This window comes from Salvelinus sp. IW2-2015, linkage group LG8 (assembly GCF_002910315.2).
Source record: "Salvelinus sp. IW2-2015 linkage group LG8, ASM291031v2, whole genome shotgun sequence".
NCBI classification, from domain to species: Eukaryota; Metazoa; Chordata; class Actinopteri; order Salmoniformes; family Salmonidae; genus Salvelinus; species Salvelinus sp. IW2-2015.
In genome coordinates this window covers 12527685-12552644 of record NC_036848.1, presented here as the reverse complement: position 1 = coordinate 12552644, position 24960 = coordinate 12527685, and the positions used below count along the sequence as shown (strand labels likewise).

The window sequence follows — 24960 nt, the reverse complement described above, 5'->3', positions numbered from 1 at the left end:
CAGAATGTTTTATATGCAGTACTTCTTTAAAAACTAGACATTTGTGAAGATTTCTATATATTTTCCCCCCCTAAACATGGTCTGAGGATGCTTGTGTACAGTTAATTTATAAAAATTAATCAAGCGTGAGTTTAAACAACGCTGATCAGAACTCCTTCCATGGAGCGGCAGTGAGATTGATGCTTTGCCTTTAAAAAAAGGGGGCAATCCAAGATTTGAAAAACAAAAGCGGTCACACCGCCACTTATTTTGGTAAACAGCTGGGCATTATTCTTCAATAAATCAACAGCTGTATATGATTGAACAAAATTATTAAACAAAATAAATAAAATGGATGTACCAATCCCAGTTTGCCCCTTTAAAAAGGTGGGAAAAATGTCCATCTGAGAGAATAGAGATTTTACGCATCTAGTTACAGTAAGTTACCGAATAAGAAATAAACATCTAAATGTGGTATACTGTATCATCATCATCCACCAAGTTGTATTCTCCTGTGCTGTGTGAGACATTACAACCCCCCCAAAAACATAATGAGTCATAAGCTTTGGCTTACATTTCCACTGTTATAGCAAATCCATTTACGATAAAGATGTGTTTCTAACTACATATTCTTATTTTCATATCAACCAAAATATAGCCATAAAAATAACAAACAGATTTCTTCATGGCAGAGTCAGTTGTAGATATTTATACCGTATCTATTACTGTAAAACGATAGTACAGGTCATTAAATGGTTAGGATTCTACAGCGTCTTCACCTCACCAAACAAATATAAAAACAACCAAAACATAAACAAAAAATAAATGTTGTAAAGGACAGATCCATATAGGTGACATTCTTTAAGTATCAACACATATCTTCTGAATACAGCAGAGTTGGTGAAAAATAAAAATATAAGTTTAGGTTTCTGAGAATATAAAAGCAAAATAAAGTACTTATTTTTTTTTAACATTAGAAATGGGGGGGGAAATCATTTTGGAGAATCCTTCACCACCCTCCCCTAACCAGTCACCCGCTAACTTAGATCTTTGGAACTCACCTCGTAGATCAAGGTGCAAGTCAAATCAAAATGTCAATTAATCTTAGACGGTATAAGCCAAAAATAATTACGAACGCAACATATCAAGTTTGAGGGCTTCACCTCTCTAGATCTTCTGAGACACGTGATGTTTTCAAGTCATTCAAAGGGCTTCCTTTCCTCAAAGCGGTCACTGTGAAAGCGCTGCACTGGGAGAGCAGGGAGTCCGGCCCTCATTCCGTTAGTCCACCTTCACCACACTGTAGATTTTATTTACAAACCAGAAGCAGGCAAAGAATCCAATGGTGCCTGAGGAGGAAGATAGGGGGGGAAACTCTTAGACACAAGTACTGCTGTATACAAAATAAACACTGTACATTACACACTCAGTATAATACAGTGACTTCAGAAAGTATTCATACCATTTGACTTATTTCACATTTTGTTGAGTTACAGCCTGAATTCAACATGGATTAAATAACACACAGTCAAATTTGACACACATACTCATTCAAGGGTTTTTATTTGTACTATTTTCAACATTGTAGAATAATAGTGAAGACATCAAAACTATGAAATAAGACATGGAATCATGTAGTAACCAAAAAAAGTGTTAAACAAATCAGAATCGATTTTAGGTTCTTCAAAATAGCCACCCTTTGCCTTGATGACAGCTTTGCACACTTGGCATTCTCTCAACCAGCTTCATGAGGTAGTCACCTGGAACACATTTCAATTAACAGGTGTGCCTTGTTAAAAGTTAATTTGTGGAATTTCTTTCCTTCTTAATGCGTTTTAGACAATCAGTTGTGATGTGACAAGGTAGGGGTGGTATACAGAAGATAGGACTATTTGGTGAAAGACCAAGTCCATATTATGGCAAGAACAGCTTAAATAAGAAAAGAAAAATGACAGCCCATCATTATTTTTTAGACATGAAGGTCAGTCAATATCGACAATTTCAAGAGCTTTGAAAATTCCTTCAAGTGCAGTCGCAAAAACCTTCAAGTGCTATTATGAAACTGGTTCTCATGAGGACCACCACAGGAAAGGAAGACCCAGAGTTACCTCTGCTGCAGAGGATAAGTTCATTAGAGTTACCCGTCTTAGAAATAGAAGCCCAAATAAATGCTTCAGAGTTCAAGTAACAGACCTCTCAACATCGACTGTTGAGACTGCGTGAATCAGATATTCATGGTCGAATTAATGCAAAGAAACCACTACTAAAGGACATCAATAAGAAGAAGACTTGCTTGGGCCAAGAAACATGAGCAATGTTAGAGCGGTGGAAATCTGTCCTTTGAGTCCAAATTTGAGATTTTTGTCTTTGTTAGACGCAGAATAGGTGAACGGATGAACTCCGCAAGTGTGGTTCCCACTGTGAAACATGTAGAAGGTGTGATGGTGCTTTGCTGGTGACACAGTCAGTTATTTATTTGGAATTCAAGGCACATTTAACCAGCATGGCTACCACAGCATTCTGCAGCGATACACCATCCCATCTGATTTGCGCTTAGTGGGARTATCATTTGGTTTTCAACAGGACAATGACCCAACACATCTCCAGGTCTATTTGACCAAGAAGGAGAGTGATGGAGTGATGCATCAGATGACCTGGCCTCCAAAATCACCCAACCTTAACTCAATTGAGATAGTTTGGGATGAGTTGGACCGTAGAGTGAAGGAAAAGCAGCCAACAAGTGCTCAGCATATGTGGGAACTCCTTCAAGACTGTTGGAAAAGCATTCCAGGTGAAGCTGGTTGAGAGAACYCCAAGTGTGTGCAAAGCTGTCACCAAGGCAAAGGGTGGCTACTTTGATTTGTTTAATACTTGTTTGGTTACTACATGATTCCATATGTGGTATTTCATAGTAGAATAATAGTGAAGGCATCAAAACTACGTAGAAAACAGTAAAAAAAATTAAGAAAATAAAAAACTTTAATGACTAGGTGTCTAAACTTGACTGGTACTGTATACAGTTGTGGCCAAAAGTTTTGAGAATGACACAAATATTAATTTTCACAAAGTCTGCTGCCTCTGTTTGTATGATGGCAATTTGCATATACTCCAGAATGTTATGAAAAGTGATCAGATGAATTGCAAAGTCCCTCTTTGCCATGCAAATGAACTGAATCCCCAAAAAACATTTCCACTGCATTTCAACCCTGCCACAAAAGGACCAGCTGACATCATGTCAGTGATTCTCTCGTTAACACAGGTGTGAGTGTTGATGAGGACAAGGCTGGAGATCACTCGGTCATGCTGATTGAGTTCGAATAACAGACTTCAAAAGGAGGGTGGTGCTTGGAATCATTGTTCTTCCTCTGTCAACCATGGTTAACTGCAAGGAAACACGTGGCGTCATCATTGCTTTGCACAAAAAAAGGGCTTCACAGGCAAGGATATTGCCGCCAGTAAGATTGCACCTAAATCAACCATTTATCGGATCATCAAGAACTTCAAGGAGAGCGGTTCAATTGTTGTGAAGAAGGCTTCAGGGAGCCCAAGAAAGTCCAGCAAGCGACCGTCTCCTGAAGTTGATTTAGCTGCGAGATCGGGGCACCACCAGTAGAGAGCTTGCTCAGCAATGGCAGCAGGCAGGTGTGAGTGCATCTGCATGCACAGTGAGGTGAAGACTTTTGGAGGAAGGCCTGGTGTCAAGAAGGGCAGCAAAGAAGCCACTTCTCTCCAGGAAAAACATCAGGGACAGACTGATATTCTGCAAAAGGTACAGGGTTTGGACTGCTGAGGACTGGGGTAAAGTTGTTCTCTCTGATGAATCCCCATTTCGATTGTTTGGGGCATCCGGAAAAAAGCTCGTCCGGAGAAGACAAGGTGAGCGCTACCATCAGTCCTGTGTCATGCCAACAGTAAAGCATCCTGAGACCATTCATGTGTGGGATTGCTTCTCAGCCAAGGGAGTGGGCTCACTCACAATTTTGCCTAAGAACACAGCCATGAATAAAGAATGGTACCAACACATCCTCCGAGAGCATCTTCTCCCAACCATCCAGGAACAGTTTGGTGACTAACAATGCCTTTTCCAGCATGATGGAGCAACTTGCCATAAGTCAAAAGTGATAACTAAGTGGCTCGGGAACAAAACATCGATATTTTGGGTCCATGGCCAGTTAACTACCCAGACCTTAAGTTCCCCCATTGAGAACTTGCGGTCAATCCTCAAGAGGCAGGTGGACAAACAAAACCCCACAAATTCTGACAAACTCCAAGCATTAAGAATGGGCTGCCATCAGTCAGGATGTGGCCCAGAAGTTAATTGACAGCATGCCAGAGCGGATTGCAGAGGTCTTGAAAAAGAAGGGTCAACACTGCAAATATTGACTCTTTGCATCAACTTCATGTAATTGTCAKTAAAAGCCTTTGACACTTATGAAATGCTTGTAATTATACTTCAGTATTCCATAGTAACATCTGACAAAAATATCTAAAAAGACACTGAAGCAGCAAACTTTGTGGAAATTAATGTGTCATTCTCAAAAAATTTGGCCATGACTGTATATAATTATTTTATCTTACCCATCTACACACAATACCCCATAATGACACATTTATTGAAAATTAAATACAGAAATATCTCATTTCCATAAGTATTCATACCCCCGAGTCAATACTTTGTAGAAGCACCTTTGCCAGCGATTACAGCTGAGTTTTTCTGGGTAAGTTGGCTCCCGAGTGGCGCAGCGGTCTAATGCACTGCATCTCAGCGCTAGAGTCGTCACTACAGACACCCTGGTTCGAATCCAGGCTGAATCACAACCGGCCGTGATTGAGAGTCCCATAGGGTGACGCACAATTGGCCCAGTGTTGTCCGGTGTAGGCCGTCATTGTAAATAAGAATTTATTCTTAACTGACTTGCCTAGTTAAAAAAGAATAATAATTAAAGTCTCTAAAAAGCTTTCCACAACTGGATTGTGCAACATTTCTCCATGATCCTTTTCAAGACACCTTGGCATAGAGAGATTTACACAGTTATCAAAACGTCACGCCAGGGTAAGTCTACAAGAAACCCAACCCTTATTTTAAGTGTTTCTAAAATACTCTACGGGAAAAATGAATGGTGAAAAACAATTGGAACCATTTCCTTGTTTGACCGCTAGACTTTATGGGTATTATGACTCATACTGTGGTACTCTATAGATGGCCTTCTTTGCAAGGCATTGGAAAACCTCCCTTACAGATAATTGTATGTGTGGGTTACAGAGATGAGGTAGTTATTCAAAAAGTATGTTAAACACTATTATTGCACACAGAGTGCAACTTATTAAGTGACTAGTTAAGCAAATGTTTTACTTTTATTTAGGCTTGCCATAGCAAAGGGGTTGAATACTTATTGACTCAAGACATATCAGCTTTTTATTTATTTGTAAAAATGGCAACAAAAAAATATGAAAAATCCACTTTGACATGCGGTACTGTGTGTAGGCCAGTAACTAAAAACAATTCAGGCTGTATGAGCGAGATGTGGAAAAAGTCAAAGGGTGTGAATACTTTCTGAAGGACTGTAAATACACTGTATGACATGGGTGTAATGTACAAACTGTACATGTCTTTTACAGCCACATACAGGTAGCTGCCAAAACAATGGAAACACTTGGAGAAACAAGAAACAAAGAAGGTGCTTCCACACAGGTGTGGTTCCTTAATTAAGCAATTAGCATCCCATCATGCTTAGGGTCATGTCTAAAAATGCTGTGCAGACCATTATTTAGGCTACCATGGCTATGCCCCAATAGGATGACAATGCCCCCATCCACAGGGCACGAGTGGTCACTGAATGGTTTGATGAGCATGAAAACGATGTAAGCCATATGCCATGGCCGTCTCAGTCACCAGATCTCAACCAAAGAGAACATTTGTGGGAGATTATGGAGCGTRGCCTGAGACAGCGATGTCCGTCACCAACAACAAAACATGCAATTTTTCAAGGAAGAATGGTGTCACATCCCACCAATAGAATTCCAGATACTTGTAGAATCTACACTACATGACCAAAGGTATGTGGACACCTGCTCGTCGAAGCTGATCGAACATCTCATTCCAAAATCATGGCATTAAATATGGTGTTGGTCCCCGTTTCGCTGCTATAACAGCTTTCAGTCTTCTGGGAAGGAACATTGCTGCGGGGACTTGCTTCCATTCAGCCACAAGAGCATTAATGAGGTCAGGCACTGATGTTGAGCGATTAGGCCTGGCTCGCAGTCGGCGTTCCAATTCATCCCAAAGGTGTTTGATGGGGTTGAGGTCAGGGCTCTGTGCAGGCCAGTCAAGTACTTCCACATTGATCTCGTAAAAAAATGTCTGTATGGACCTCGCTTTGTGCATGGGGGCATTGTCATGCTGAAACAGGAAAGGGGTTTCCCCAAACTGTTGCCYCAAAGTAGGAACCACAGAATCGTCTAGAATATCATTGTATGCTGTAGTGTTAAGATTTTCCTTGACTGGAACTAAGGGGCCTAGCCTGAACCATGAAAAACAGCCCCAGACCATTATTCCTCCTCCATCAAACTTCAGTTGGCACTATGCATTGGGGCAGGTAATGTTCTCCTGTCATCCGCCAAACCCAGATTCGTCTGTTAGACTGCCAGATGGTGAAGCGTGATTCATCACCCCAGAGAACGTGTTTTCACCGCTCCAGAGTCCAATCGCGGCGAGCTTTACACAACTCCAGCTGACACTTGGCATTGCGCATGGTGATCATAGGCTTGTGTACGGCTGCTCAGCCATGGAAACCCATTTCATTAAGCTCCTGACGAACAGTTATTGTGCTGACGTTGCTTCCAGGGGCAGATTGGAACTGGGTAGTGAGTGTTGCAAACGAGGACAGACGATTTTTACGCGCTTCAGCACGTGGCGGTCCCGTTCTGTGAGCTTGTGTGGCCTTCCACTTTGCGGCTGAGCCTATATCTAACGAACTGACTTGTTGGAAAGGTGGCATCCTATGACAGTGCCACGTTGAAATACACAGAGCGCTTCAGTAAGGTCATTCTACCGCCAATCTTTGTCTATGGAGAGTGCCTGGCTGATTTCTCGATTTTATACACCTGTCAGCTACGGATGTGGTTGAACTAGCCGAATCCACTCATTTGAAGGGATGTCCACATACTTGTATATATTGTGTATGCCAAGGTGCATTGAAGCTGTTCTGTCTCAACACCCTATCAAGACACTTTATATTAGTGCTTAACTTATTTTGGCTGTTACCTGTASATACATACCATTCAGTTTGTCAGAGTGGAAATGGAGTGACACTGATGTTTGAGCTCCTCTCTGGAGAGAACAATTTAAATTGGGCAAAATCATGGGACAAAATGTATATATATAAAAAAAAAAAWTMAACACCCGTATCTGATGGCTCAATGAGAGCCATACAAGAGACTCCTGGATTAAGTTTTGATCAAAGTTGAGACGAGGTGAAATGGGAAGGCGACGATTGGGTGATGTCTTGTTAAAAATGTCAAAAATCTGAAATGGGGCAGATTAGGATTATTCCGATGAAGCCCCTTTATCTTAGATTGATCAATCTTCTGCCAGCCCATCCCAATATTGCTTATCGCAGTCTTAAGATAGGGGCTGACACTGTTTCGGTGATATAGGCTACATCTGGCCCTTAGGCTCATCTGCCTATGATTTTAACTTGATTTATTAGGATCCATTTGATGAGGTCACCATAAAATCATAGGTCTATATTATATTTCGGGAGAGAGAAACTAATTTCTTTAGGGGTAGTTTTGTATGGACTTTCCTTAAATTGTGTCCTAGGTCACGTGTGTGTGTGTGTGTGTGTGTGTGTGTGTGTGTAAGCAAAGGCCAGACGGGGTCGAAGAGTGTCGTTACCATGTCAACCCTGTGTCCATTTCTACCCGTTACACATCACAGTAAGGACAGAGGGCGAGAGGCAGATCTGTTAATAGCAGTATTGTTGTGAGTGTGGATACCCAGTAATCGCCCACATTGCTCTCCTCCTGGTACACAGCTATATATTTTGAGTGCCGGCGAGGGGAAGTTTCCATAACAGCCGTAGTCAGGGATGCTGGTGCATCTATTAGAATCCATGGCAACCGGTAAATTGGGCGCTGCCTCACGTTTATTTTCTAGGAGACGAAAGCTACCCTCTCTCTAAAACCAACACCTATTAGGAGGGCTAACCATTGATCAACTACTACAAGCAGCAATTCACAAATACGTCCGGTATTCGTTTGTTTAAAACGCGTGCTCGGTTTTAATAGTGCTAATAATAGGTCAAGTCCAGTCAAAATGTCCCACTGAGGAGACCAGGGGGTCTGTTGATCTTCAAAAAAATTTAATAATCAGGTTTGATGAACACTACAGATACATATATAATTTAAGAGTAGGAACATGGAGAGGTGGTCAGAGAGCATGGCTGAGTGCTGTTCCACCACAGCTCCTATGACCAGCTCTTTTCCATGAAGTAGAGTGGGAGGAGTTCACTGTGTGGAACACAGTCTGGCCTTTCTCCCTCCTCTCAGCATATGAATGAGCTGCTCAGTGCCAAACTTGGCACAGGAACCAGGAAGAGGGAAAGCCACTAAATTCAACCCATTTAGAAGACTGGTTTGTATTCCTCTGCAGTATAAATTACCACATTAAGACTACAAGCTGCACACCTTTCATTATGATCAAGAAAATAAAAAAAAACATTGGAAATTTTAAAAATAATGAGTCTTTATTTGGTCTCAGTTAAAAGGATGCACTCCAGCATCTRCAAGGAGACTTATTTAAAATGTTGCCGTAAGAAGGAAATGTCTGCGGTAAAAGTCTAAGTGCATTTAGCAAAGTACAGCTGTACTGCCAGTAAAACTAGAGGAATCAGAGGTGTGACGCCTGTCACGGGGGGAGGGGGGTTGAGCAAACAATACTTGCGCAATACTAGTGCATTCTTTGGTCTATGTCGTCACTGGAACGGGATAGGGTTCCTGCATCCTAGCAAGTGTGTACAGGGCCGGGCTGAGCAGTCCCTTTGATGTTAATCAACACGGCTTCTTCAAACACTTAGCAATTTCCATTCCAATCCCCACCTCTTTCTCCCTCTTATAGTCTTTCCAACACAATGCCTCTGGGACAGATCTCTACTCCAGAAGATTTGTCGCCGCCATTCATAAAACTGCAAGCGGCATGTGTTGAAGGACGGGCGGGTTAACGCCTCTTAACCATAGTCCATGAACAAACAATAGGACAGGTCTTTGCAAATAATACAAGCGAATGGTTCATTGAGACGCACACCGGCCTGTTTTTACTATCATGTTCATGAACCTGGCTCAAGCAGTGTTCCCAGTCCACTCACCTGTGAAGAGGAAGAAGATGAGCACCATGATGGAGGTGTAGCCGAAGTAGAGGATGGTGCTGGCGGCTCCTACGATCTGCAGCTTGGAGAAGAAGTAGTGGACGGCGTAGACGAAKAGGTAGACGGCCGTGAAGCCGCTGGTCAGGAAGGAGCGCCACCACCAGTGATAGTCCTACAGGAAACACAAGGTTACGCTACAGACATTCTGGATCTGAAAGAGTTATTACGTTTGCTATTATGGTTGAAGCAGGTACCCTGGTAAATGTTTCACTGTGTTTCCTAGTACACCATCGTCCACATTACCGGGGTGGCACGTAGCCTAGTGGTTAGAGCGTTAGTCTAGTAACCGAAAGGTTGCAAGATCGAATCCCCGAGCTGACAAGGTAAAAAATCTGTTGTTCTGCCCCTGAACAAGGCAGTTAATCCACTGTTCCTAGGCCGTGATTGAAACCCACTGTTCCTAGGCCGTCATTGAAAATAAGAATTTGTTCTTAACTGACTTGCCTAGTTAAATAAAAAAATTTTTTTTTACATTAATATACACCTACATGTTTCAGTAGGCCTTTATTCTGAAAGAAGGCACTGAATAGTATGGTTTCCTCTCACCTCTGCACACAAGTGGAAGTAGCATAGCAGGACGGTAGCCTCAGAGCAGGTGATGAGGAGGATGATGAAGACCAGGAAGAGGAAACCAAACATGTAGTACATCTGGTGAGACCTGGAACAGAAGATAAAAACATTTAACTATTACATCAATCGATGAAGTCAGTCAAACAAGTCTCCCAGCAGGCGAGTTGCTTCTACCAGAAAGATCAGCAACAGACAGACGGTCGGACAGGTGACAGGACACACAACTGCATTACAGTTATTTTATATAATAGAAATAACTTCCTACCAGATGCTATTGAGGATGAAGAAGAGCTGGATGAAGATGCAGCCGAAGGGCAGGATGCCCCCCATGACGATGCCGGGGACAGGCTTGGTGAAGAACGACTGTTCTGGGATTTGTCTGGGGATCTGGTTGGTTCTCACCGGCTGCTCAATGGCCTGTAGAATGGAGCAAGAGAGAGGGGTGGCAACTCATCAAGAAATGGAAAGTTGTACGCCATATTAGAAAGGGCTGGCTGTTAAAGTGGACAAAATATCAGGGCCCGTATTCATAATCCATCTCAAAGTAGTTGATCTAGGGTCAGTTTTGCCATTTAAATCATAATGAATAAGATTCCATGGACAAGGGGTAGGGGATCTGATTTGAGACTCACAGGTTTCTTGAAGCCGAAGTAAGCACCGATGAAGGTGAGGGGCACGGAGATACCAAACCACAGAGCTAAGATGGCCACCAGCGTGCCGAAGGGGATGGCAGCCGACGAGCCTTCCACCCACAGGATCAAGTTCATCAGGAAGAAGTCTGCAAACACAATCCTGGGGAAGGGAGAGACAGATGTGAAGCCTCTGTACAGATCTCCCTGTTAAGGAGAATATCAAATGAATGAAGCTTTGGATGTTACAGTTTATACAGCGAACAGCTGACCTACCCTGGACACAACAGTGCTGTCAACAGGACATTGGTCTTCCATTTCTCACCACCGAAAGCTGAGGACACATGGGGAAATAAGGGTTAAAATCATAAGCTATACAGAATACAGACTATTCAGGCAGAAATACATATCTAACTGAATGGTTGGAGGGAATATCATACTGTCCCGATCACTGTAGCCCTGGAATGACGATCTGTTTTGCATTCGTATCATTCCCTTCTCACACTCAATCTTATTAAATTAATTTACGGGTGGTTCGTTGATGAGTATGTAAAATGGGGCTTACTCTTGTAGAGGCGTGCTGACACGTATCCTGCAGGGGTGCCCAGCAGAACCCACAGCACCACAGAACAGGTCATCAGAGCACCTCGGTTAGCTGGAGACAGGAACCCCAGGCAGGCCAGGACTAGAGGAGTCAAACCGATGTCACCATCACTACAGAGAATACTACCACTACATTAATACTACCACTATTACTCTAGTAAAATGTCAATAAGAGACAATGATTATGACTCCATTAAAAACTCTTCCCTATAGGTCATGTAGACTTGAGTTCATGTTGAATAAACCATCTTCTGAAGATGCTGTAATGGATTGTGATTTTACATTGCTTATTAACCTCCACGGGATCGGTGTCCCCACCACGAGATGGTTGAGCTAACGTAGACTAATGTGATTAGCATGAGGTTGTAAGTAACAAAAGAAATCCCAAGACAGACATATCTGATATGGGCAGAAAGATTAAATTCTTGTTAATCTAACTTCACTGTCCAATTTACAGTAGCTATTACAGGGAAAGAATACCATGCTATTGCTTGAGGAGAGTTCACAATTATGAATTTGAAAATGTATTAACAAACCAATTAGGCACATTTGGACAGTCTTGATATCACATTTTTAACGGATATACAATGGTTCATTGGATCAGTCTAAAACTTTCCACATACACTGCTGCCATCTTGTGGCCACATTCTAAATTGAGCCTGGGCTGGAATAATACATTATGGCCTTTCTCTTAAATTTCAAAAATGGTACAAAAAAAAATATTTGACCAGATCTAATGTGTTATATTCCCTTTCAAATGGTATCAAGAATATGCATATCCTTGCTTCAGGGAGTTAGTTTTGGGTATGTCATTTTAGGCAACATTTTTAAAGAAAGGGTCAGATCCTTAAGAGGTTTTAAAGCATCTGAGGAAGAGTTACTTACAGAGGGTGATGAAGGTCATGATGAAGATTTGGGTTCCCTGGCCGAGGAACACAGAAAGCAGCATGCCCTTCCTGGGAGGCCTAAACACATCCCCGTGCACCTGCTTCCACCCAGACTCCTCCTGGGCATCCTCCTGTTGGGTTAGAGTGCACCACAACCAATCAGACCCAATGGAATGGTCAAAGGTATGCATATTCAAATTGCTTCGTTACGGATCAGCCAATCACCAAGAGTGACTCATTAGCCCATCTTCCAGCTCGTCTAACACCTGCTAGTGTAGCAAAAACCACATGATCACGTTAGCCAATGGCTGTAAAATATGGTGTAGACAAGAACTCAGAGGTGGTTAAGATTATTTTTTTTGTTTTATTCAAAGGTCTGTTCAGCTGTAAATGATGGCCTGCACTACACCACATTTTAAAAGGTTTACAAGTTATATGACACTTCAAGCGGTAGCTCCCAGAAATCACACCAACAATCCCCAATTTGTGCTCAAATGGCTTTCGATAAGCTTACATAGAATATGGATTTTCCTTGTTTTGGTGGAGCCTTTATCATGTCTTCCTGTGAATATGAAATGTTACAACAAAGGTTTCATGCTTGTGGTTCGACAACATACAGAACATCAATGACTTTTGGCAGATGGATCCTCTGCCACGTCCATCTGCCCCATTCACTCATGCCAGATTCCTTTGCGTACAATGGAACACAACTGAATAATCCAGTTCTGTTTCGCTGCATGGAACTTGGTTTCATACGATCCTATAGTTTGACGGTCAGAGAAGTGAGATGGTGAGTGTCTCAAAGAGCGGCTGTGTGTGTTTCTTTACCTGGTCCACCTGGTTGTACCTGGCGATGTCCTTGTGCAGGGTCCTCAGCATTATCATAGCCACCATGCCAGACAGGAAGAGCACGATGACCAGGGAGTTCATGATGCTGGAAAGAACACAAGCCATGCGCCATTAACATGACAGCAGAAGAGCACCACATACTAATCTACTGTATAACAGCACTGGAATGGGAATATTTAACATGCCTAAAGTTCCTATTACATTTAGAGTGATCAACATACTGTTTAGCATATTTGGAGTTTGTTAGACATGATTTCCAGTGTTCCATTTGTGACATTTAAGGTGCAGGTTGATGGTCACTAGACTAGATGCTGTATGTTATGGATTAAACTCATATCTGTTGATAGTGATTGACTGGAAACAACATCACTGCCTTTTGGTTTTGACTTCATTCAAGTCTCTCKGGCTGGTGTTTACAGAACAGTTGTCTGCTGATTAGGATATAAGGAAGGGCCTTCTCAGAGGCCTGTTAGAGATGTTCTCTACTTCTGTGCTGTAAGTCCCTTATCAGGGCTGAGTGTTGCGAGACCTAGCGTACCCGAGACCAAGCGTACCCGAGACCAAGCGTACCCGAGACCAAGCGTACCCGAGACCAAGCGTACCCGAGACCAAGCGTACCTGAACCACTGGATGTTGGTGTGAGGCATGGAGACCAAAATGTAGTCCCATCTAGAGGCCCACTTGATGTCATTGTTTTCCTGTGAATTAAGAAATGATTATTTGAGAAAGAGGATACTTTAATGCTTCTATGAACTATGCTGTTGACCAAACACATGGTGTACTTGTATGTGTAAAACAAATACTTTGTGGTTAACTGGTCTAATGTACCTCGAAGCTGACAGAGTAGGTGTAGGTGATTTTCACGTCACTGTTAAACTCTCCAGGAACCTCCATGGGAGGGCCTTCACATGTCGGTTTGTCAGCATCAGCATTGTTGATACTGTCAATCACACAAACATACATAAGACCACTAGCTACAACACAAAACCATTTCAAAAAGTATTATAAAGTTGTGGGCTTTCCAGTGCCTCATATGAAACTCTGCTTTTCTATACCAGATGCGCGCTGCGGTGCAAAAAAAGTATGAGTTTTGGCCTCCTCTGGTGAAATGTGGAAATMACACTAATAAACAATAAAATAAAACAACCGTACGTGGCAAACAGTTGTTCATCGAGTATAGAACAGTGCATATTCATGGCCACCTATGGAAGCACCAGCGACAGTATGTTCAAGTGCGGCTAATGAAAATGGAATAGATCTGCTCATACATCACCTGATTTACACGCCATCTGMCCGTCTGAAATTCTTACCTCTTGGGCTCCAGTGTGGCAGCCACCAGGCGAGCTCCTCTCCACCCTTCCCCCTCCCCATTGTGGTAGGTCAATTTGATGTCCACATGGTTGAAGATGTAAAACGTGTTCTTCTTGTTGAAATCGGACTGAAAAGAGAAAAGATTCCAGTKAATTACCCCATATTACATAGTGCATACTAAACAATCATATTCAAAGCAGGTTATCATTAGAGCTATTATAAAAACAGCTCACTGACTCACCCTACTCATGGTCCAACCTAATGATGTTGTTACTACTGAATATTACCATTTCACAACACAGCCTGCCCTGAACTAGAATTGGCATAGCTACAATCTCTGGTGTTATCAGATAGATATTGGGCAACCATCCTGTGTGTGAGATATTGTAAAAGTATGGCTCACATTGATGACACAGGCATCTTTAGCGCGCCCTTCGGTGGTGACGAGGCAGCCAATGGGGAATCCAGGATTGCAGTATTTCTGACTGTCTTCCACATCATAGCACCAAGTGACTGGCATGTTGTCAACAATCCTGAAAACAGAGACACATTTGGTTAAACCCAATTAAAAAACACTCAAACTGGAAAAGCCCTGCAAGTGATTTGGTTGACACAAATCTGTCCTACTATGCCTGGAGATAAGCAGACCCATTTTCTGTAGAATTACCTAGAAGTATCTCAACCTATTCATGAGGAGAATGATTAGCTCACCAATGGTGCTGGTAGTTCAACTGCATTCCTCTCTTGAGGAAGTCCAGCATGTTCTTATCATCGGCTTTACTCTTCACATAGGTTTTGGTGCACAATTTCTTGCATTTCTCATCTTTTTTGAAAAGGAACTGAGGGAAAGTGAAGAATAAAAACTCTTGAAACTGCCATAAAGTAACACATAAATGGGTATAACAGGAAGAACAGGGCAGCTTGAATAGCCGGTCTTGCCTGGAGTGATTGAGCAACACAAAACAATGGAATCCAATACCTGAAAAGCTGGGCCCAGAGAACCTTTAGATGAATTAAAGTCTGGTGGTACATGCCAGACTATCAATGAAACCTGTGATGACAGAGGTGCCCTACCTTGTATGGCGACGTCTCAATTCTCTCACCAAATAGCACCTGGCCCAGGTTCTCAGACGGTCTCCTCTCGTTGTCATCTTTGCAGAAGTCAAAGCTGTGAAAAAWWTTTGTTGACAATGAATGTGCAATGATCTAACAAAAGTAAGATACGGTAGAGACAGAGGTATGTACCAGTCAGAGCTGCTGCCAAAGTTAAAGTAGATAAAAACTGAAATTAAAATGAATCATGAAGAGACAATTTTGTCAAATAAAATAAAATAATGAACAAATATATACTCAAACTATTATCTATGACTCCAAAACTAACTAAAATAAAAACAGTCARGAATTACGTTCAGTTTTATTTCCTTCTAAACTGTGTGCAGTTTGGTGTTTTGAGGCTTTTTGGGGGACAGTTCAGTTCACGTAACAGGGTTGACCTTAAAATGAGGGACAAACGTAAATGAATCAGTAATCAAATGAAATAAATAATCATCTTTAGGAATGACTGTCAAAGCAACAAAATAACTAGGGCTTACAATGATGGTGTAAACTTGGAGAAATGTTTGGTTTATATGGGTTAAAATCTTCCTAGAATTCACAGAGTGCATGGAAGGACAAGTCAAAATGCTAAATTTTGGCACTTTAGCAAGTCTTTATCCATATTAAAAATCAAATTTTGTAAATTCTCCATGCGGTCATTTTTTAAAATGGCACTTCTTTTAACAAAAACAGGCTTTTATAAATCAATATTGGTGTACAATTTCTACTTAAAATATCAAATAGGGACGCAAAAAGCACTCTTCTCGTGGAACGGCACATTTAGGGGTTAAGCTACTGAATCTAGCCGGTAAATACTGCCAGGAGATTATGTTTCAAATAGAACAAATAGTTTGTGAATCACCATCACTGGCTAATGGGAAAATGTGTCTAGGTAGCRAACTTGATTCTTTTTTAAGGGGTAGATCAGCTTTAATATTGCAGATAGATTGTGGCTTCCAATGTAATTGTCTGCTTCATTTCCAATCCCCCATACACACTTTTTACAAAACAATATAAAACGATACCAATTCAAAAGTTTGGACACACCTACTCATTCCAGGGTTTCTTTATTTTTACTATATTGTAGAATAATAGTGAAGACATCAAAACTATYAAATAACACATGTGTAATCATGTAGTAACCAAATTAGTGTTAAATCAAAATATATTTTATATTTGAGAATCTTCAAAGTAGCCACCCTTTGCCTTGATGACAGCTTCACACACTCTTGGATTCTATCAACCAGCTTCATGAGGTAGTCACCTAGAATAAATGTCAATTAACAGGTGTGCCTTGTTAGAAGTAAATATGTGGAATTTCTTTCTTGTGACAAGGTAGGGGTGGTATACAGAAGATAGGGCTATTTGGTAAAAGATCAAGTCCATATTATGGCACGAACAGCTCATATAAGCAAAGAGAAACGACAGTCCATCATTACTAGACATGAAGGTCAGTCAATACGGAACATTTCAAGAACTTTGAAAGTTTCTTCAATTGCAGTTGCAAAAACCATCAAGCGCTATGATGAAACTGGTTCTCATGAGGACCACCACAGGAAAGGAAGACCCAGAGTTACCTCTGCTGTAGAGGATAAGCTCATTAGAGTTACCAGCCTCAGAAATTGCAGCCCAAATAAATTCTTCAGAGTTCAAGTAACAGACACATCTCAACATCAACTGTTCAGGGGAGACTGCTTGAGTCAGGCCTTCATGGTCAAATTGCTACAAAGAAACCACTACCAAAGGACACCAATAAGAAGAAGAGACCTGCTTGGGCCAAGAAACAAGAGCAATGGACATGAGACCGACTCCATTTAAGATGTTTATATTTGATTATACTTTTGTAATGCTTTTTGTGACGCGGATCATAATTACAGTTACAGTGTCAGGTTGCGTGATCCTCGTAATATTATGTGGAAAATACAACTAATGGGACGAGGAATAAAATGTATATCACACTCGCACAAATGCGACCAGTTATTTTTCGTATTTGCATTTAAATTTATTTCACTAGCAAATGAACTGCTGGCACTTAGGTTCGCTAACGTTAGCTTGAAACAATTAGTGTTTACCTTTCCAAAACACAGTCGAAAATGGATMTGTCCATGTGTTTACGTACAGCTGACAGTCGGCAAACTCAGCATCACAACAAACAGGAGGGGCAGACACGGGGTAGCAACGTCCAATAATGATGTATTAATCTCCATGTCATCAAGGCAAAGGGTGGCTACTTTTAAGAATATCAAATAAAAATATATATTTTGATTTGTTTAACACTTTTTTGGTTGCTACATGATTCCATGTGTGTTATTTCATAGTTTTGATTCTACAATGTAGAAAATAGTAAAATAAAGAAAAACCCTTGAATGAGTAGGTGTCCAAACTTTTGACTGGTACTGTATATATACACAAATACACACTGTATTCAGAAAGAATTCACACCCCTTGACTTTTTTCTACATTTTGTTATGTTACAGCCTTATTTTAAAATGGGTTAAATAGTCCCCCCCCCCATCAATCTACACACAATGCCCCATAATGACAAAGCAAAAACCGGTTTAGAAATGTTAACACATTAACAAAAAATTCAAAACTGAAATATAACATTTTCATAACTATTCAGACCCTTTCATTAGTACTTTGTTGAGGCACCTTTGGCAGCAATTACAGCCTCAAGTCGTCTTGGGTTAGACGCTACAAGCTTTGCACACCTGTATTTGAGGAGTTTCTCCCATTCTTCTCTGCAGATCCTCTTTAGCTCTGTCAGGTTGGATGGGGAACGTTGCTGCACAGCTATCTTCAGGTCTCTCCAGAGATGTTTGATCAGGTTCAAGTCCGGGCTCTGGCTGAGCCACTCAAGGATTGTCCCGATGCCACTCCTGTTGTTGTCCTGTTGGAAGGTGAACCTTTTCCCCAGTCTGAGGACCTGAGCACTCTGGAGCAGGTTTTCATCAAGGATCTCTCTGTACTTTGTGCCGTTCATCTTTCCCTCGATCCCGACTAGTCTCCCAGTCCCTGCCGCCGAAAAATATCCTCACAGCATGATGCTGCCACCACCGTGCTTCACCGTAGGGATGGTGCCAGGTTTCCTCCAGACGTGACATTTGGCATTCAGGCCAAAGAGTTCAATATTGGTTTCATCAGACCAGAGAATCWTGTTTCTCATTGTCAGACTCCTTTATGCCTTTTAGCAAACTCCAAGCGGGCTGTCATTTTCCTTTTACTGAGGAGTGGCTTCCGTCTGGCCACTCTACCATAAAGGCCTGATTGGTGGAGTGCTGCAGAGATATGAGTACCTTCAAGAAGGACAACCATCTCCACAGAGGAACTCTGGAGCTCTGTCAGAGTGACCATCGGGCCACATCGCTGACCAAGGCCATTCTCCCCCGATTGCTCAGTTTAGTCGGATGGCCAGCTCTTGGAAGAGTCTTGGTGGTTCCAAACTTCTTCCATTTAAGAATGATGGAGGCCACTGTGTTCTTGGGGACCTTCAATGCTGCAGACATTTTTTGGTACTCTTCCCAAGATCTATGCCTCGACACAACCCTGTCTCGGAGCTCTATTGACAATTCCTTCGACCTCATGGCTTGGTTTTTGCTCTGTCATGCACTGTCAACTCTGGGACCTTATCTAGATAGGCGTGTGCCTTTCCAAATCATGTTCAATCAATTTAATTTACCACAGGTGGACTCCAATCAAGATGTAGATACATCTCAAAGATCATCAATGGGAAACAGGATGCACCTGAGCTCAATTTCGAGTCTCATAGCAAAGGGTCTGAATACTTATGTAAATAACGCATTTCTGTTTTTAAAAACCTATTTTCATTTTTGTCATTATGGGGGTATTGTGTGTAGATTGATGAGGGAAAATTTGTATTTAATCCATTTTAGAATAAGCCTGTAARGTAACAATATTTTGAAAACGTCAAGGGGTCTGACTACTTTCCAAATGCACTGTATGCCTTAATTTCAACAACAAAAAATGTAGACTCTTCGCTTTCAATTGACACCAAATTTGACATGCTCTTATAAACTGGAAATTACCTCCCATGCATGCTTTCGGACACTAACACAAACTAAATAATATAAAAATGAAATGTGTGTATACAACTGAACTAAATAACAACTAGCCAATCAAGTCTGAAAACTGAAACTAAACAGAATTTCAAATAAAAATCAAAGATCTAATAGAAATAAAAACTAAAACACAAACACAAAACTATAATAACCTTGGCTACTACTTACACGTCATATTCATAGGGCAGAACTGATTCCACTGAGTCCAAGCGATTCACAAACAGCTGGATGAGAGTCTAAGGAAGGAGAGAGATGGTCATACAGGCATGTTGCCTAATAAATCTGTGCGATACCACTTACTGGTATACAGTCAAAGCACTGCCCAAACCTGGAAGATTAATTTACAAGCAAAAGTGTTGAATAAAATTATAATTTGCATTTACTCCAACGATTGTCCATGGGGTTGATCCTTAAAATTATCGAACATTTTGACAAAATATTTACCCAACTTTTTTGAGCGCCGGTGCAGAAATTGCGATTTAGATCACCTGGCACATGCACTAAACCTTGCAAACACCTGCATGACTACGGTTAGTATGCATGCATCGGTCACGTTGATAAACTATTATTTAATCACATTATAAGAGCAGCAATACGCACAAGGCAGCAAGCAGGCTACGCGCGAATGTTCCGTCCATAATGCAATTAGCGGGAAAACACCTTTGTCAAAGGGTGCACATGCAAGCGGATGTGACAGAAAATATCAGTTAGGAATGTAGAAAGAGGGGAGATCTAATATGCAACTACTAACATGGGTTACTATTATGACAGATGCTACGAATATACTGTACACCCGCATGTAATTTAGGTCATGAACACACAGAGGCCTGTGTTTTGAAGTCAGTTTAATAATACAACAAGCACTGAATGGTGTAGGGAATCATTGTACCATCTGGCCGATTTCAAGTTTTCATAACAATCCGAAATCTGTATTTTTGGGCGCCGATTTGCCGTTTTTTTTTTACACCTTTATTTAACTAGGCAAGTCAGTTAAGAACACATTCTTATTTTCAATGACGGCCTAGGAACAACTAGGCAGAACGACAGATTTTTTACCTTGTCAGCTTGGGGGAACCAATCTTGCAACCTTACAGTTAACTAGTCCAATGCTCTAACACCTGATTACATTGCACTCCACGAGGAGCCTGCCTGTTACGCGAATGCAGTAGCTAAGGTAAATTGCTAGCTAACATTAAACTTATCTTATAAAAAACAATCAATCAATGACTGTCATTGCTCCAATGTGTACTTAACCATAAACATCAATGCCTTTCTTAAAATCAATACACAAGTATATATTTTTAAACCTGCATATTTAGCTAAAAAAAATCCAGGTTAGCAGGCAATATTAACCAGGTGAAATTGTGTAATTTCTCTTGCGTTCATTGCACGCAGAGTCAGGGTATATGCAACAGTTTGGGCCGCCTGGCTCTTTGCGAACTAATTTGCCAGAATTTTACGTAATTATGACACCATTGAAGGTTGTGCAATGTAACAGGAATATTTAGACTCATGGATGCCACCCGTTAGATAAAATACGGAACGGAATAAACGTTTTGTTTTCGAGGTGATAGTTTCCGGATTAGTCAAAGGTATATGGTTTAGAGAGAAATAGTCGACGCGTTATAATTCCTGTAATAACTTGCGGCTGTACTTGAAAGGGGTTCCTTCGTTATTTTACCGTTCATGTCTTCCATAGAGAARGTCTTGATCTACTTCAAATAAGGTCTGTGTTTCGTGCAGGCTTAAACCGCCTCGACGTTTTGATACCAGTGTAAATCTCACTAGGATAAGGTAACGTTTGTGAACATATTTTCATAAATCCACTCTACAATTTTTTTTATCTTCACTTATATTTAGCCAAAATTGATCAGAGTTACCTTGTCCTATGGATATCGACACAGTTATAAAATTGGCACGGTGYTGTAAGCCTACACGAAACACAGACCTTATTTTAAGTGAATCTAAAAATATCCTATGGAATAAATGAAGGAACCGCTTTTCAGATTTTGCTAGAAGGTGTCATGGGAATTATGACTCGCACTTTGGTTGTCAATTCTTACCATGCCCATTATTAAAATAGGATTTCCTGCATATAGAAATTAAAGTTTTTGTTTTCAACATTCATCACAGGTAACTTAAACTCTATTTTTATTCAAACAGTTGAGAGTATTTGTCTCCTAAGCAGACTCTTCAGTATCATTGTCACTTCAGCGTTGTGTGCGTGTGTGTGTATTTATGTATTATATTAAGTTAAAATAAAAGTGTTCATTGTTCATTCAGTATTGTTGCAATTGTCATTATTACAAAAATGTGTGTGTGTGTATGATATATATATATATTTAAAAAACAATTATTTATTTTTTTAATATAAATCGGCCGATTAATCGGTATCGGCTTTTTTTGTTCTCCAATAATCGGTATCGGCATTGAAAAATCATAATCGGTCGACCTCTAATCTAAATAACTGTGAAATATATTTTCAGTAACAACAAATATCATTTTTTACAGCTGTTTGAAACTGGTGGACGAAAACGAAAGTTACTTTCGGTTTTGGTCCACCAGCTTCGAACAGTGGTTTTGGCGAATATTATGGCCAATCACAACACGTACCACTATTAGCACCAGATATATTATGGACATTTTAAGAAATAGCAATGCAAAAATAGAACAAAAGTGTGTAGCACCTTTAAGTACATTACTGTGATTGTTTTTAAACAAAATGGTAAAAATAGCTTCTTAGTTAAAGCAATTTCTCAAGCAAGAATTTTGCTAGGACTATCTGGGAGTGGTCTGAGTGGTGGGGGAAAACTGATAATTAGCTATTATTGCCAGAGGTTAGGAACAGCTCTTACTCACACTAATAGAGCATTATCATTTTCACAATATTAGTCCAACCTCAGTGTGGAGATAAACACAGGAAAATCACGTTTCTGACTGCACTGGGCCTTTAACACGCTTATTTTGCTGTACGGTCTTGGAAACAAAATTAACTTATCTTTCATATCAGCCAGAAATAGTTTGATGAAAACTAAAGGTTAAATTACTACACACCCTTTACAGGGATTAGGGTTCCCACATGGTCATACCTCCATGTTACAGTTCTTGTTTAATTAAGGAAGACAGAGAGGCGACCGCCTGTGTTAATTAGCCATCTAACATGTCCACCTGTTCCCTTAGAATAACTGAGAAGGGAGTGTAGTTCGTCGGCTGGATGTAAAAAGCCATATTGATCTGTTCAAACCTGCTACAGTAAGTGTATATATTTTTACTTTGAAGATTATCAGATATATGGAACTTATATTTTCTGTTTCGAAAACGGTATCGCAAGTGGTGATTGGCGTTTCTAAACGTTGAAACAGTATCGGGATTGTAGTTAACATGGTCATACCGGTAAGCAGTGCTTATAACTGAGAACCTTGCTTGAGATAAGGCAGAATGCCTTGGGTTCTCAAGAGTAAATGTTTTGTAGTGATCTTATCTAGCCAGCCGTGACGCACAAGTTACAGACTAGCTAATAATGTCAACCACTTCAAATCAAGACTAATCAGATAACAAGCTAGCAACAACTGGTAACGTTACGCTAAGGTTTGATAGTTTAGCTAGTGAATAGCTTTGGTAACTAGTGCAGCAGTATCTGTCACTTGACTAGCATGCAGCTAGCTAAATAACGTTAGGAACTAACCCCGTAACTAGCTAGCCTTTCGGAAGGAAATAAACTATAAGCAAATGTAACATTAAACGTCAATTTGATGCACAAGCTAGTTAGTTTACAGCGAAATAACCACGTGGGACAATGTCAGTCCGTAAAAAAGACCAAATGTGTACATTTACCTGACAATCATCGCCTCCTTTACCATCTTCACAAAAACTCACTGGGGCTAAACCCGGAAGGTAGAATCCTGAACAAGTACTAAAGGCAACTAACGTGAACACAAGTACAAATTCAGTGTCTATCCGCGTCTTCATTGTCCCGGTTTTGTTTCTAATTTCAATTAACTTGGTATGTAGCTAGTTCCGTTTTTGTTTCTGCGAGGAAAAATAACGTTAGCTAGCCAGCCAGTTGGGCTTAGATAATTAGCTAGCGTCCAACGCTTCTTCTTCTATGTGATGTATGGTGGTCCGCAAACCAACGTTAAATGTGCATGCCGCCACCTACTGTGCTGGAGGGTGTGGACAGTTTACAGTATTTCTAAATCCTCATACCTAACTCAGTACTTCTGAGAAATTAAAAAAAGATCCCTACTACGTTCTAATAGACCCTCCCCCATCGCCAAAATCCCTTCCAAACCACGTCCAACCTCAATGACCCTACACTTCAATCTTTCCCTCTCTTCAACATACTTACAACAATATAACAACACATGCTCCACCGTTTCATCGACCATACACTCCAGACGCAAACCATTCACTTGCTTGGCAACCAGATGTAATTACAAGTTCAATGTACAATGTCCTAAGCAAATTCGAGCAAACACCACCTCTCTCTTTCGAATCTGACATTTGAATCTTGGTCCACCAACCTTTCTTTGGAGGGCATATAAATGCTGGCCCTTGTGCTCAGTCCCATCTCTTCTGCCACACATCTATCAAAATGGCTCTGATCTTACATTTGGCCAAACCTCTACCCAATATCAATTACATCTTGTTTCAAATCTCTGTTGGCTAACTGGTATAAAATGTAATTCCCTTCCATAACCGCATGTGCTGGGACCCAGCAGAATCACCCATTCTCTCAATTCTCCATAATAACATTAATACAGTACCCGTCAAAAGTTTGGACACACCTACTCATTCAAGGGTTTTAATTTATTTTTACTCTTTTCTACATTGTAGAATAATAGCGAAGACATCAAAACTATGAAATAATATATATGGAATCTTGTAGTAACCAAAAAAGTGTTAAACAAATCAAATCAAATTTATTTATATAGCCCTTCGTACATCAGCTGATATCTCAAAGTGCTGTGCAGAAACCCAGCCTAAAACCCCAAACAGCAAGCAATGCAGGTGTAGAAGCACGGTGGCTAGGAAAAACTCCCTAGAAAGGCCAAAACCTAGGAAGAAACCTAGAGAGGAACCAGGCTATGAGGGGTGGCCAATCCTCTTCTGGCTGTGCCGGGTGGAGATTATAACAGAACATGGCCAAGATGTTCAAATGTTCATAAATGACCAGCATGGTCAAATAATAATAACAGTTGAAACTGGAGCAGCAGCAAGGTCAGGTGGACTGGGGACAGCAAGGAGTCATCATGCCAGGTAGTCCTGACGCATGGTCCTAGGGCTCAGGTCCTCCGAGAGAGAGAAAGAAAGAGAGAAGGAGAGAATTAGAGAGAGCATACGTAAATTCACACAGGACACCGGATAAGACAGGAGAAGTCCTCCAGATATAACAAACTGACCCTAGCCCCCCGACACAGTAACTACTGCAGCATAAATACTGGAGGCTGAGACAGGAGGGGTCTTCTCCTCCGTTGTTTTTGTGGAGAGAGATGACTTTTCCATTTAGTTGAATATTTAAAATCACCAAAAA

At 40.9% G+C, this 24960-nt stretch overlaps 1 protein-coding gene across 2 annotated transcripts; it reads right to left on the bottom strand.

Moving 5' to 3' along the window:
- Nucleotides 1-673: 673 nt before the first annotated feature.
- LOC111967432 (transmembrane 9 superfamily member 2) lies at nucleotides 674-23536 on the bottom strand. Of its 2 annotated transcripts, XM_023992447.3 has the most exons (18): nucleotides 23262-23536; nucleotides 19596-19663; nucleotides 15328-15421; nucleotides 14965-15092; nucleotides 14657-14786; nucleotides 14253-14380; nucleotides 13771-13882; nucleotides 13561-13640; nucleotides 12922-13027; nucleotides 12608-12655; nucleotides 12092-12224; nucleotides 11169-11288; nucleotides 10880-10937; nucleotides 10607-10766; nucleotides 10240-10391; nucleotides 9951-10062; nucleotides 9345-9516; nucleotides 674-1328 (listed from the first exon to the last, which is right to left on the bottom strand). In XM_023992447.3, the coding sequence occupies exons 1-18, from the start codon at nucleotides 23394-23396 to the stop codon at nucleotides 1261-1263; spliced, it is 2004 nt and encodes a 667-aa protein (XP_023848215.1). In that variant the 5' UTR covers nucleotides 23397-23536; the 3' UTR covers nucleotides 674-1260. The 2 variants fall into 2 exon arrangements, with proteins under 2 accessions (XP_023848215.1, XP_023848216.1); XM_023992448.2 differs by lacking the exon at nucleotides 12608-12655.
- Nucleotides 23537-24960: the final 1424 nt, after the last annotated feature.